The following is a 15,156-nucleotide window of genomic DNA, read 5'->3' on the forward strand; positions in this document are numbered from 1 at the left end:
TTTTGAACACCAAACTGTTGATGGTGTACAGTACGTATACATGGTACAGTTTTCACAGGCACACCAATTCTTGCATGACAGCATGGCCTATATTTACATCCCCATTGTACATGGTCATATACTGCATAGGCATCGTTAACCCAGTCAAGCCGGTAACGCATACTGTGACATTTTTCTTTTTTCTTTTAGCTTCAACCATTATTTTATACTTTGGGCTATTCAAAAATAGCAGATCTATAGTACAGTATATAGTAGATCTGCTATTTATTTTTGAGAAATCGTGAAAATGTGTGCAAATCTTTGAATACATACGTTTTTAAAGCGAAAATGTTTTACTCAAATCGTAGCTGTTTTTTTTTTTAAAGATATTGATATAATATCAGTGGTTCTCAACTTTTTTCATGTCAAGGACCACTGAAAATGATATGTATTTGTCCGCGGACCCCCCCATCTCAAAATATTTTGTTCCAGGGACCCCCAGAAGCAAAGCTTTTAGTTAAAAATGTATATATACATATTCAAAGATTTGCACACATTTTCACGATAAAAAAAAACATAAATAGCAGATCTACAAGCTCATAGCGCGGCACTCGGTGTCACGCTATGAGCTTGTAGATCTGCTAATTTTGAATAGCCCAAAGAAATCCCCAAAAAATGACACACAGATGCGTTCCCAGTCTTAACGGGTTAATAAGTGGCTCCATGGGTTCGGTTGAGGAAGTAGTACCACCAGGAAACAGGAAACCCTAAAATAGAAGGAATTACTCTACAATTACACGCTCATCCTGACAATGGGCTAGAGATGTCAGTGTGCCGCTGTCAGGGTGCCATACACTATGTCCCTGCCTTTCGTATCGCTCTGGTCTGGGTTTATTTCAGTTTTACACAGGTGTCAGCAGTCTACCAACCGATGCTCCCTCAAATGCACACTTTATTCTTTTTTGACCGTTTTTTGGCCCAGGGAGCTTGTGTGCCAACAGACTGTAGAAGAAGAATCCCGCGTTGAAGGAACTGAGCGGATTTTTCGAACCACTCTCAGTGAGCTAGATGTACTGTAGGGATAGAGTTAGTGATGGCGTAGGGGGACAGAGATGAAGGTCGACTCACCCTTATCCCATTGAGGCCTGTGAGGTTCCGATTCTGCAGAATGTCTTCCAAATCCTAACGGTTTTCTGAAAAACGTATGTTTCTATATCAGCGGTTTTCAAACTTTTTCCTGTCAAGGACCCCAACATTTATATGTATTTGGCCACGGACCCCCGTCTCAAAATATGTTGTTCCAGGGACCCCCCAGAAGCAAAGATTTGAGTTACACGTGTTCACTTTAAAAAATATCTATTCAAAGATGTGTACACATTTTCACAATTTTTCAAAAATAGCAGATCTGCAAGCTCGTAGCGCGGCACCGAGTGCCGCGCTACGAGCTTGTATATCTGCTATTTTTTAATAGCCAAAGTGTAAAATAATGCTTTTTTAGTGACACAGATGCGTTCCCGGTCTTAATGGGTTATGCGTGCGTGTGCCAGCTGTCACAAGTGGACAGACAGGAGAATCATCTGAAACCTAAATTGATTTCTTTGAGCATGAGAGAACGAAATTTCAGATATCCATTGACCTCTCTTGATGGAATTTGTCACATGAGGGGCAAAGATGGGAGCAAAGGGAAGAGAGTGCAGGCAGACAGCGAATGTCATTTCATGAAAAGATAGACTTTGCTTCTTTTTTCGAAAATGCGCAACTGGCTGGGTCCCATTACGGACGATGCAAGGGACGTCTAATGACAGCCCTGAAATGATTCTGCACTATTTTTTATTTTTACTTTTTTTAATCAAATTAATTCAACCTCTGTAACACCCGTCTCAATATAATTGAGTATATTCAAAACAAATACAAGGTCCCATTGTTGCCTTTCACAAAACAAAACAAAAAATCTTCGCGTCTATTTCTCTCAACAATCTCCATTAAACAGCGGCAGCAGGTGCCCCAGTGATTTATTAACTCGGGGTATTTGATAAAGCTGTATTGAAGAAAGCCACTTGAAAGGCTCTTCTGGCACTGGAAACAATTTCAAGCCAACTTCACAGATAATTAGGCACTTTATAGCTGGCTGACTTGATTTTGAAACACTCCAACCACAAAGCACGTGCACACACACACACAGACACACACATATACTGTTGTTGCTCACAACTCTGGAGATATGCTTTGAGGGAGAGCACTTTTAAAGTGTCTCTTTAACAGCATGTGTCTCTCCTTACATGTTTTTGCCATCCTTCTCTTGAATCACGGATATTTCTCTTCTGTGACAAGTCCTTTCTCCAAAGGGGTGATTTTTTTGGGGGGGCCAGACGTCACTTGTGCTTTCAGCAATTGCTGTTAACCACTTTCAATCACTTTAGTGTACCTGTTTTGGACATGTCATTTTAGGCAAACCACAAAGTATTAAGCTTTGTGGTTAAAATATAGAGGGATGTTTGTAAAAAAATATATGTTTTTCCCCAACGGTTGTTGTTCACAGGTCCTCATGGTTTCAAATGCATGCAAGTCAATACATGATATTAAAAGCTCTTAAAAATATTATACTGCCCTGCTGTTGCAGGTTCGACGTGCTCTGTGTGAGCACTTTCAGTGAGGCACAAAAGGTTGAAATATCACGTCCAAAATTCTTTTAGATTTCGTACAGTTTAGAGGGTGATGGATTTAATTGCCTAAAAAAATTATAATTGCTTAAGTAAATTCAAACGTGTGTATGAAAAGTCCTTCTAATTTCTCAAAATGGTCATTAAAATATAATATTTTCTGTTATTTCTTTTTATCATCAGTATTTTTCATGGGCTGTCTATTTGAGCAATTATTGAATCCAACATCATTTGGGGTCTCATTATAAAAATCCCAAATTCTATCTCCACCCAGATGATACAGTATTTTTTATAGCAAATCTAGTTGCACCAACATAGTTGTGGTGATGCCCTTTTGCGCGATAATAATATGCAGAGCAATGAGCAATGACATCTTGTCTCTACAAGGAAGCATTTCCTTGGGCTAGAGATCCCGTGTAAAAAAGTAACTGGTGCGTAGAAGGCAGATGAACTTTCACCAGAACTCAGGGACGTCACAGGTTCTCAGAAGGTGGGGGGGATGGACTTTCGGTGGACTGTACCCCTTATTTTGTACTTTGGCTATTCAAAAATAGCAGATATACAAGCTCATAGCGCGGCACCGAGTGCCGCACTATGAGCTGCTATTTTTGAAAAAATAGATCTGCTATTTTTGAAAAAATAGATCTGCTATTTTTTGCAAATATTTGCATATCATTTTTTTCAAGCGAACATTTGTAACTGTAAAAAAAAATGTAAACAAATTTTGTATTTTTTAATTTTGTATTTGGGGCGGATTTTGTTAGTTTTTTTCCGGTGTTTTGGTTACTTTATTTCGGTTTTAGGGTCAGGGTTAGGTTATTTAATTCTTATTTTTGCCCGATTTTACCGATGTATTTAAAAAAAATAATAATAATAATAATATATATTTTATTTTTTTTCAAAAAGTGGGGGGTATGAAATCACGGATCTGTGAGAGTGAGGGTGTCGCATCGTACGCACAGTGAATGGCCGTGACGCCCCTGCCATAACTACAGTATGGCTTCAAGGATGCAAAAAACGGCCACAACCACTTTACAAAAAAGGAAGCGGAGAGAGTGTGGGGGAGATTTGTAAAGGCAAGTCAAAGAAATACATGAATGGAATAGGAGATGCACCCGTTTTCCTAACTTCTTAATAATTCCATAACCTTTGTAATTTCATTAACAGGCTTTGTTGAAAAAAAGAAAAGAAAGAACACTGTCAGAGTTAATTAAAAGATAAGGTGGATGGTGCAGTCTGCTTGTCATTATCACTTTGGTTCCTTACGTGTTTTAGTGTGTTCTGTTACGGCCTTAAAGCCCACCCTCCCTCCACACACACACACACACACACACACACACACACACACACACACACACACACACACACACACACACACACACACACACACACACACGGTGGTGTAAAGTAACTAAGTACATTTACTTAAGTACAGTACTTAAGTAACGTTTTGAGGCATTTTTACTTAAGTGGATTCATTCCAATTTTCAATACTTTTACTCCACTACTTTTGTTTGAAAACTTTTAGTTCCTACTTTTTAGATTTAGATTTGTATTACTAAATATACATTAACCACTTAAGCTCTATATATGTATTTCGGCTATCTGAAAATAGCCGATCTACAAGCTCACAACGCGTCGCATCGCGACGCGTTGTGAGCTTGTAGATCTGCTATTTTCAAAAGATTTTTATACATTTTGAAATGGGCACTTTTACTTTTGGTACTTTAAGTACATTTTGATGCCAATACCTTTGTACTTAATACTAAAGTAAATTCTCAATACCAGACTTTTACTTGTAACGGAGTGTTTCTACATTGAGGTATTGATACTTTTGCTCAAGTAAAAAATGTGAGTACTGAGTAATGTGTGTGCAGTACACACACACACACACACACACACACACACACACACACACACGCACACATGCAAACATGCACACACGCGCGCTGAAAACACGGTGAAGAAGGTGCTGGCTCTCCCCACCTGCCAACAAAGCCCCTGGTTGACATGTGCACTGGAGGAAGACGTGGCGCGGTCCCCCAGCGTCAGGCTGAGAGATGAAATGTGACAGGTGCACAATGGTTGTCAACATGAATGACTCATAAACACGCAAAACGTTGGGGCAGCCCGGCCTGCGCCGTGCCGTGCCGCCATGGTTCTTCATTTACACCCATCTGAGAGGAGGCATGACAACATCTTACAACACATACAGTATCGCCTCTCACTCGACTCTCTCTGCTTTGGACTTCTTTGTCTCCACGGCGGCTACATTAACACATGGGGTGCCAAAACCGAAGGGTATTCGGTTTTGCTGTCTTTTTGTTTTTTTCGTTTTTCTCCACACGGGCGGGGCTGGAGCAGCTCTGGGAGTACCCATTGTGATCCTGAGAAGGAAGGGCCAAATGGATCACCGGAAACAAAAACATGGCTCCCATCCGCTTCCTGTCTATTTCCTTCTTTAAAACGCCTATATCTCCGAATCTGTTTCCAGTGGGGAAAACCGGTCATGCGCGATCCGTCCCCGTTGTAACTTGCGAGTGAAATGTTATCGTTTCTAAACATTTTAGTACTTTTACTTTTGGTACTTTAAGTTGAAAACTTTAGTTACTAGTTACTTTTTTTTGCTTTTGATTATTATTACAAAACATACATTTACCACTTCAGCCCTATGTACATTTCGGCCATTTGAAAATAGCAGATCTACAAGCTCTTGTAGATCTGCTATTTTCAAAAGATGTTTATACAGGCTTTATGGAACTGTCCTGCTTCTCTTAGCGGTGTATGGTGGATCAACATCAGTTAATTAAACTCTATTTCAGCTTGATGAACAATTAATCAAGGCAGCGTGCAGAGTGTCAGGGAGGGCTGGGGCTGCGTGTGTGCGTGTGTGTGTGTGTGCGTGCGTGCGTGCGTGCGTGCGTGCGTGCGTGCGTGCGTGCGTGCGTGCGTGCGTGCGTGCGTGCGTGTGTGTGTGCGTGTGTGTGCTTTTTTGAAATCTTTACCGTACACATATAAATCAGGCTAAAGCCCATTTTTTTCTTAGTTGTGTGGGGGGAGTGTAACAGAGTGGTTCACAACCTCAGCCTGATAGCCTGACACTATTTCCCCCGAGCTATGGGGAATTCCCTTTGGCTTAGCGGTTAAGATGTTGTTGGCTTTCCACGCGGGTTCGAATCCCAGGCGTTACACATGAGCTCAGTTCGGGGCTCTCCCCAGGCTGGCTGAGGGAGAGTAGCGCCCAGGATTACAAGCTTAGGCATTGGCACTGGGTGAAAAATGGCTTACAAATTTATTTTTATTTATTTTTTTTTTTTTTTTAATATTTTTGCACCCGTTTTAGGATTATTATGCTAATTTCCAGGTCGCGCGGCCCATTTATTAGTTACGTTAATGTTTGGGATGCTTTCCAACAGGCCCCCCCCCCCCCCCGTTGACAAAACGGCGCGGGGGGGTGGTGGGCCGGTTCGGACCAAAATGCCAGGGCTGAATTTTGGTCCCAGTCCGGCCCTGCAAGAAGTATAAATCAGACATAAAAGTTGCAGCATGAAGTTTGGACGTTGCGTGATGGACTGGGTTTTGAGTAAGAGAGGCCCTAGTAGCAACCATCAGTCACTCTCTGATTTAAGCCTAGAGCTCCTGGATTAGCCTCTTCTTATTGCTTGTGTACCAGAGAAACTACACAGTGAAATCCGGTGTTAATTTCACACTGAGAGTGAGAAAAAAAAATCGCCCATTACGGCTCAATTTGTTCCCCCTCCACTCTTTGTAGAGTACTTGAGAAGTATTAGGAAAACTGTGGACAAGGAGAGGATTAAGATTAAAAGGTATACAGTAAAGTTATCCAGCTCAGTGTTGGCTGTGAACATGGCCTCAAAGAATACCAACATTAACCCATTTAGACCGGGAACGCATATGTGTCATTTTAAGATTTCTTTGGTGCTATTCAAAAATAGCAGATTTACGAGCTTGTAGATCTGCTATTTTTGAAAAATCGTGAAAATGTGTGCAAATCTTTAGTTTGAATATGTATATACTTTTTTTTTAAAGCAAACGTTTTTAACTCAAATGCTTCTCGGGATTTTACAAATGTCTAACAGTTTGCTTTCCCTAAAGTTTTTTTTTATTTATTTTTTACTTATGTTGCTATATTATCAATGATTTTTTTCATGTCAAGGACCCCCAAAATAATATGTATTTGTCCGCGGACCCCCTCCCATCTAAGAATATTTTGTTCCAGGGACCCCCAGAAGCAAAGATTTGAGTTGAAAATAAAAGATTTGCAAAAATGTTCTAATTTTTTTTTCTAAAAATAGCCAAAGAAATCTTAAAATGACACACATGCGTTCCCTTCACCGGCCTTAAAGGGTTAACTATAAAATCTCTACCCGGCAACTCCTACCGTTTGATTGACGAGCGTCTTGACTTTCGCCCTTTCATCCACCTCTCGAGATCTCTCTTCAAGACAAGCGATGTGGGATGTTATGTATTATTATGGAAATTGAGTTGGCAAGTTGTGACAAAATGCTGTGAATTTATTAACCGGACCATGGGGAACATTAAAAGTCAATTGAAGGAGGCTATTAAAAGCAGGATTTTTAATTGGTTGGGTCTCTTATATACTAAAGCTGTTTTTTCCCCCTCTTTTTCAAGGGGTAAGTATTAGCACTGTGAGGTTATGAATTTAGTCTGGGTTTTATCGACGCATAGTCCTTGAAAGAAGGCACACTTTTTTTGCAAAAGACGAAAGCTATTTTAAATACTTTATTCCTGTGCATGAAATGGGCTTTGAACGTGTTTTTTTTCTTTTTAAATAGACACAGAGTCAATTGATTTCTTTGTGTACATCATGGAAAAATTACATGCATTTGTGCTGCAATCACACTCTATTATCTGAAGAAAAAGGGTGATGATTACGCAGTAAAATCATTGGCGTTAATTCATCCAATTTTAACTCTGAGAGCATACATTTTTACGCTCTCTGGTTTAACCCTTAAAGACCGGGAATGCCATCCATGTCATTTTAGAGTTCTTTGGGCTATTCAAAAATATCAGATATACAAGTTCATAGCGCGGCACCGAGTGCCGCGCTATGAGCTTGTAGATCTGATATTTTCGATCGTTTCGCTATAATCAGTGGTTCTCAAACTTCTTTCATGTCAAGGATCCCCAAAATGATATGTGTTTGGCCACGGATCCCCATCTCAAAATATGTTGTTTCAGGGACCCCCAGAAGCAAAGATTTGAGTTAAAAATGTTAACTTAAAAATATATATATATTCAAAGATTTGCACAAATTTTCACGATTTTTCAAAAATAGCAGATCTACGAGTGCCGCGCTATGAGCTTGTATATCTGCTATTTTTGAATAGCCGAAGAAATCTAAAGTGACACAGATGCGTTCCCGGATTGAATGGGTTAAATTAACGCAGGATTTTACAGTGTGAAAACAGCAAATGACTCTGAGCAAAAGACGAGGTGTTTCAGGAGGACAATGCAATGAGAGCTGCTGTCTTTGTGTTTAGACCCCTGCTGAGTCACTGAGCCGAACCCCCCCCCCCCCCTCTGCCACTCTTCCCTTTGAAACAGATTATAGTCCTTAATACAGGATTCACCACTTCACCAAGACCTTCCACAGATCATCCACTCATCCTTGCCCTTCCCCAGGATAGTCTCAGGCTCTTCTGGAGACTTAAAGTAACAACATGATTATAGTTTGGTTCCCAAACGTAGGGACTCAAAATGGGTCGCACAAACCGTTTTTATGGGTCGCGAGCTTGCAGATTGGATATGTTCAGTCATTTTTTAAGTAGGGTTTAAATGATTAAAGCGGTATTAAGTCACCTTTTTTTTTGTGGATAACATTTTATTTTGTCCAATCTGTATGGTAGAGTATGTTAATACAATGTAACTTAAAATCCAGGGTAGAACAGGAAAGTTACTGTATAGTGCAGCTTTAATAGGCTCTATGCACAGCAGCCATATTGGAATGAAATTGGGCCTTTTTCTAACTTCCAGTTCCTTCACAGGTGTTACCAATGACACTAATGAAGGCTCCGTTCCATGTCATGCACTACAGTGGTTCTCAAACCTTTTAATTTCAAGGACCCTCATAACTCCGAGAGTGTACAAATGGAACCAAATGGACCAAATTACGGGTCCATTTGGTTCCATTTGTACACTCTCAGAGTTACACACCTTTTGAGGTGACATTTAGAACCCCCTCAAGGAATCACGAGGGTCCCTGGACCACACTTTGAGACCCACTGGTGTAGCAGAGTCTTTCCAGTGAGCCAACATGCACACTATCAGCACCCTGACTCTGTTTGACCAGAATGGAACAGAGCCTTCAATTAGTATCATCATTGGTAACACCTGTGAAGGAAGTAAGGAGAGGCCCAATTTCCCTTCAAAATGGCTGCTGTGCATAGAGCCTATTCATTATGTATTTTAGTACGTTTGAGTCCCGAGGGGAGACACCAAATTTCTCCCTTGGGTCTCGAGCTGAAAAAGTGTGAGAAAAACCCTGCTATGGAGTATATAGCACACTAGCTTGACTGGCTTTATGGCGGCCGGGGTGTGGATGACTGTTCCATGCCCACCGGGACTAAGCAGAATTGCGTTTGTGGTTGTAATCATATCAGATGATATAATCTGTCCTAAAATTACGTTTTATCCAAAGCATACAATTGGCCTAGTTTTGGTAACATGGTGTGACACGTTACAAATGGTTTTAATTGCGCTGTAGCAGCTTCTGGCTCTGGAGACTCACTGCGTGTTCATTCTGATGCGCGAGGACACGTGTGTGTGTGTGTGTGTGTGTGTGTGTGTGTGTGTGTGTGTGTGTGTGTGTGTGTGTGTGTGTGTGTGTGTGTGTGTGTGTGTGTGTGTGTGTGTGTGTGTGTGTGTGTGTGTGTGTGTGTGTGTGTGTGTGTGTGTTAGACTGAGAGAGAGAGAGAGAGAGAGATGGAGTTTAAATGTTTGGGGAATAGAGAGAGCTTGTTTATGTGTATGAGAGAAAGGAAGAGAGGGAGGATAGAGAGCCAGTTTGTGTCTTTAAAGCCAACATTGACGAAGCCGACAGCGGGGTCACGGGGGGGTACGAGGATCGGCAGTGATCTCCACGCACCTCTGGGTCACCTCCTCATTTGTACAAACAACGGCACGGATGATAAAGTTGCCACCGCCCCTCACACACCTTCTCCCGCTCAAAACTGTACGCCCATCGGCTCAAAAATTGACACTACAACAAACACCCACCCATTTAGTGGGTTTTTTTTTGTTCCCCTTCCTGTGAGGCCCGACTGCAGCCGAAAAAACACACACCAAGCAGACAGGACTACCCCCACGCTCAGACACCCACCCCCTGCTGTCCATCTTCAGCTTGGTTTACCGTCAGCTTAAGGTTATAAAAGAGAGTTTGTGTGTGTGTGTGTGTGTGTGTGTGTGTGTGTGTGTGTGTGTGTGTGTGTGTGTGTGTGTGTGTGTGTGTGTGTGTGTGTGTGTGTGTGTGTGTGTGTGTGTGTGTGTGTGTGTGTGTGTGTGTGTGTGTGTGTGTGTGCGTGCGTGCGTGCGTGCGTGCGTGCAGTGGTGGAAAAAGTACTGGCATGTTTTACTTAAGTAAAAGTATCAATACTGCAATGTAGAAATACTCTGTTACAAGTAAACGTCCGGAATTCAAAATTCACTTGAGTAAAAGTACAAAAGTATTGGTATCAAAATGTACTTAAAGTACCAAAAGTAAAAGTACAATGTTTGAAAATAGCCGATCTACAAGCTCACAACGCGTCGCGATGCGACGCGTTGTGAGCTTGTAGATCTGCTATTTTCAAATGGCCTACAGTAGGTACAAAATAGGGCTGAAGTGGTTAATGTATGTTATATAATGTAATAATTTATATCTGCAAACGTGTGTGTGTGTGTGTGTGTGTGTGTGTGTGTGTGTGTGTGTGTGTGTGTGTGTGTGTGTGTGTGTGTGTGTGTGTGTGTGTGTGTGTGTGTGTGTGTGTGTGTGTGTGTGTGTGTGTGTGTGTGTGTGTGTGTGACAGTGTAGTACGTCTGTGCTGACTGGATAATGACATGCAGAACGCTGCGCCTCAAGGTTGAACCTCCAACCAGATGCTCTTTTAACTGCAGTTTATAAAGAGTGCGGGATTGTGCCAACATATGTGCTCATCCCAGCTGGATCGGAACTGTGGGTTTCAGGGACTTCGATTATGTGCCGTACAGTATAACCAGACTTTATTGATTGATTGATTGAATATTTTATTAGGCAAAAAAATGTAAAACAACACATTTACATTTAAAATACTTTGTCTAACAGGTCCGTTCATAAAAGTCCTTGCGGACTTGTTTCCAATGAGGGCCTTGGTATTCAATTCATAGACATATATAGTGGCATCACAGTTCGAATATCATTACACAAAGAAAATAAAAAAAACAGCAAGAATATATCTATATATCTATATATATATCTATACACATATATATATATATACATACATATATACATACATATAATACTATGTACAACAAAAGAAAATAAAAAAATAAAAAAGGGGGGGGGGGGAGATATGTACAAGAACAGGGGGGGGGTCGGCTATCTAATGGGAAAATGGTACTACCTCCTCTTTTGGCCTCCTGAAAGGTGATTTTTTTAAGGCTCTTTTAAATGAGCCCAGCGAACTGCATTTTTTGAGGGATGGGGTTAGCCCATTCCAATCCTGGGTGGCAGTGCTGTAGAAGGAGAATTTGCCCATGTTTGTTTTATGGGTGGGTGGTACCAAATTGTTGTTAACGCTCCCTCTGGTATTGTGACTGTGGGTGTCACTAACCTTTTGGAGGTATTTACTCAGATATGCGGGAATAGGGGGCATATCGGGCAAATTTTCGTTTACAATTTTGAAGGCCAGTCCCATTTTTAGTTGTTTAACCCTGTCTTCCACCCTGAGCCAGCCTAGGCTGGCAAAATGGGCGGGAGAAAGGTGGGTCATGGGCCCCAATCCGAGGAGTAGCCGAATCAGTTTGTTTTGGGAGGTTTGAAGCTTAGCTTATTAGGAGGAGAGATACCCCCATTACTGTCAAATCTGCGGAAGCTATAGCTTAATTTTGTACTCCATAGTGCGACCAAGGGGCCAGCTTCTGAGCTGTAAATTGAGGCTGTATAGGAAGTTACATGGCCTGTAGTCCCGCTGGTGTCAGAAAGAATTAGGCACCATTCAAGCAGATGGGGTTTTAGCCAAACTTTAGACTAGATTTTATTACCATAATAAACATTGTCATACATACTATATGCTTCCAGTCGCTAGTTTAAAGTCTTCTTTCAGTCACCATGATATAAGCGTTTTGGTAAATTATGTTCCCATTTATTTTAAAATTGATGTTAAATTAGGGCAGTGGTTCTCAAACTTTTTCATGTCAAGGACCCCCAAATTGACACTTATTAGCCCGCGGACCCCCATTTGAAAAGATAAGCCAGGGACCCCCATAAGAGAAGATTGTATAGCTCTAGCCGTAAAAAAAGAAATATTATAAAGTTTGTTTGACATGCATTAGGCTACGGACCCCCATTTAATGGCATTTCTATCTCTGGGACCCCAATTTGTAGTGTAAAATCAATGTCAATTTAACTCTGAGAGTGTACAAATGTACACTCTCAGAGTTACACTCTCAGAGTTACAGACCCATAAGGGTCCATTTGGTTCCTATCCATCATTTAGCTGGGGACCCCCTGGAACCCCCTCAAGTACCCCTGGGGCTCCCCGGACCCCAGTTTGAGAATCAATGAATTAGGGTATGCTCTGGGAGGGGCGTGGCTACCTCGTGATGATTTAATTGACAAGCTACACAACCAATAGCATTCATTTCCGTGTACATTCCTCGGACCGGATTTAGAAAGATGGTGGATTTGAAATTGCTGAAAAATAGGCTTCATTTACGGTCTGTGGAGTCTATGGCCGTAACGTTGTCCATCCTTTTTTACTGTCTATGAGTACGACGGTGTTGCCTCCCAAAAAATAACTGATCTACAAGTTAACGTGTCGCAAGCTTGTACAGTAGATCGTTGTTGTTTTCACGAAAGTGACTGGCGCGATGGAGTATACAGTAAATTAAGCTTAACGCTTTAATGGGTTCAAACCTCCAGTCAGAACTTTCCCTCATTATTTCCTCCACATAGTTTATGTTAGTGCTGGTTCTGCTGATTTGAGCCGTCTCTGTAATGATACTGTAGCCGTAGCTCGTTGTGATTTAATTATGCACTCACACAATCTGCTCAGAATCCTCAGATACAATAATATCTTTCTCAGCAGACTTTGAAGCGGGTGTATGTTGGTCAAAGTGAAGCTGAGACATTGTTTTTCATGTGTAAAATGGGCTCTGAGCCAAGTCGAAGTGCCCAGATGGTTCTTTTCATTATCTAAACGTGTTGGTTCAAATCGGAGAAAAAAAAAAACACCTCAGTCCACAAAACACAACGAAAAAAAGTGCCATCCGGCTCACATTGGGGAGATAAAATTGCGTTACATTTTTAATTTATGTATTTTGTTCGCCTTTGAATTTGCTAAATGTTTTCACGTTTCTTTGTTTGCCAAACATTTACAGTTGTTAACAGAAGACATCATATTCTGTACATGAAAGGGATCGTTCACCCAAAAACAATCTTATTGTCTATCAATTACACACCCCATGAAGCCTGGAATTCATGGAGATTTTTTTTGTTTTTGTCACATTCCTAAGACAATAATTGACGCCTAGCCAAAAGATGCTAATGTCTCCGATAGGAGACTCAAAGTTGACACTTTGTGTCTCCTACCGGAGCCGCCGCCGGTCATCAAATTATTGGCTTATAAAAAGAAATAAAAACATATCGATGAATTCAAGTCTCCATGGGGTGTGTAATTGATAGGAAAAAAGTCATTTTGGGGTGAACTATCCCTTTAATGTGATTGCAAGTGATTTTGTCTCGTCTGAGGACGACCTAGAGAGAGCAACTAAGTGAGCAACTAATTGAAGTGATGATGTCAATTATTTTAATTTCTCTACTTTGTCTGCTGCTGTTCTTCACAGAGTAAACATGTACCTTTATATTGACTTGTTATCCACTTGTCATTGCCTGTGGCGTAATTAATGAAATTACATAATTATGAAAGATTAAAAAAGAAAAAATATTGATGTTGATTAGCGTTGAGATTAGTATTCAGCATTACCGGTACTATGTATTTACATGTTCATGCTGTAGTATGGCTCAAGTCAGTGATAAAAATGTAATAAGGAGATTTCAGAATTGTTTGCATTTACTAGACAGTAAGTCTTAGATGGAATTAAATAAATACACTTCTCATCCAAAACAAACAAAACATGAAAGTGCAGTATATCTCTACTCGCCTCTTATTGATATACAGAACACAACACGTTTTCTGTAAATCCACAATATGGTAACTTCTTAAATATTGTAAACAAAGATAAAACAAATATACAGCATGTCCTCGCACATAGACATGTATTTATTTTGTTTATTTGCAAAGACAGCGCCGTGCATTCAAATGCCATTGTTTACATCAGTGGTTTTCAACCAGTGGTCCGGGGACCACCAGTGGTCCTTGAGAGAGTACCAGGGGGTCCCCAGCAAAATTAGTTCACAGCATCACAATATTTTTTAACCACTTAGCTTAGGCTATTCAAAAATGGCAGATATACAAGCTCAAAGCGCGGCACCGAGTGCCGCGCTATGAGCTTGTAGATCTGCTATTTTTGAAAATCCTTGAAAAAGTGTGTTCAAATATCTTTGAATATTAATATTTTTTTAAGTGAAAATGAACTGATATCTTTGCTTCTGGGGGTCCCTGGCACGAAACATTTTCAAATGGGGGTCCGCGGCCAAATGTATATCTATTTAGGGGTCCTTGGCATGAAAAAGGTTGAAAACCACTACATGAACATGATTATGTTTGATCATTAAATCTCTTCTCTTCTCTTCTCTTCTCTTCTCTTCTCTTCTCTTCTCTTCTCTTCTCTTCTCTTCTCTTCTCTTCTCTTCTCTTCTCTCCTCTCTCCCCCTCACAGGAAAAGGGAAACATTGCGGTGGTGTTTAATGTCGGAACGGACGACATTAATATCGAGGAGACGTCAAAGTTTGTAAATGACGGAAAGTACCATATAGTGAAGTTTACGCGGAGTGGGGGTAATGCCACTCTGCAGTTGGATGACCTACCAGTCATTGAGCGCTACCCCACAGGTGAGTGACCCGCTCTTTACCCATGATGCTCTCTGCCACCATTTTGAATGTATTTACGTGGCCAAGCCTATCAATGCAATGGTTTAACTGCTGTTAACCTGTTTAGGATTGTTGGATATTAATATTTTTTTGCCTGCCATGTGAATGCTTTTATTAGCCTTCTTTTACAATAGAATACCAGTTTTATTGAGGTTTTTCCATATCTATGTCTATCTCTTTACATTAACCCAAAGACTTGACTATTCTAGGTGACATACAGTACATTACTGTAGAACGTTTCAT

General features: G+C 40.8%; 1 protein-coding gene across 28 annotated transcripts in view; it reads left to right on the top strand.

The window, feature by feature from the left end:
* Positions 1 to 15,156, top strand: part of LOC311059347 (neurexin-1a-like) — a gene marked incomplete at its 5' end in the record, with an annotated part of 638,872 nt that overhangs the window by 520,142 nt on the left and 103,574 nt on the right. For all 28 annotated transcript variants that reach the window (XM_084077185.1, XM_084077200.1, XM_084077202.1 and 25 more), the window contains one exon: positions 14,703 to 14,874. In XM_084077185.1, the coding sequence (XP_083933311.1) occupies positions 14,703 to 14,874 (172 nt within the window). The remainder of the gene's footprint in view (positions 1 to 14,702; positions 14,875 to 15,156) is intronic.

Source organism: Gymnoscopelus microlampas (assembly GCF_963454915.1).
Source record: "Gymnoscopelus microlampas genome assembly, chromosome: 13".
NCBI lineage: Eukaryota > Metazoa > Chordata > Actinopteri > Myctophiformes > Myctophidae > Gymnoscopelus > Gymnoscopelus microlampas.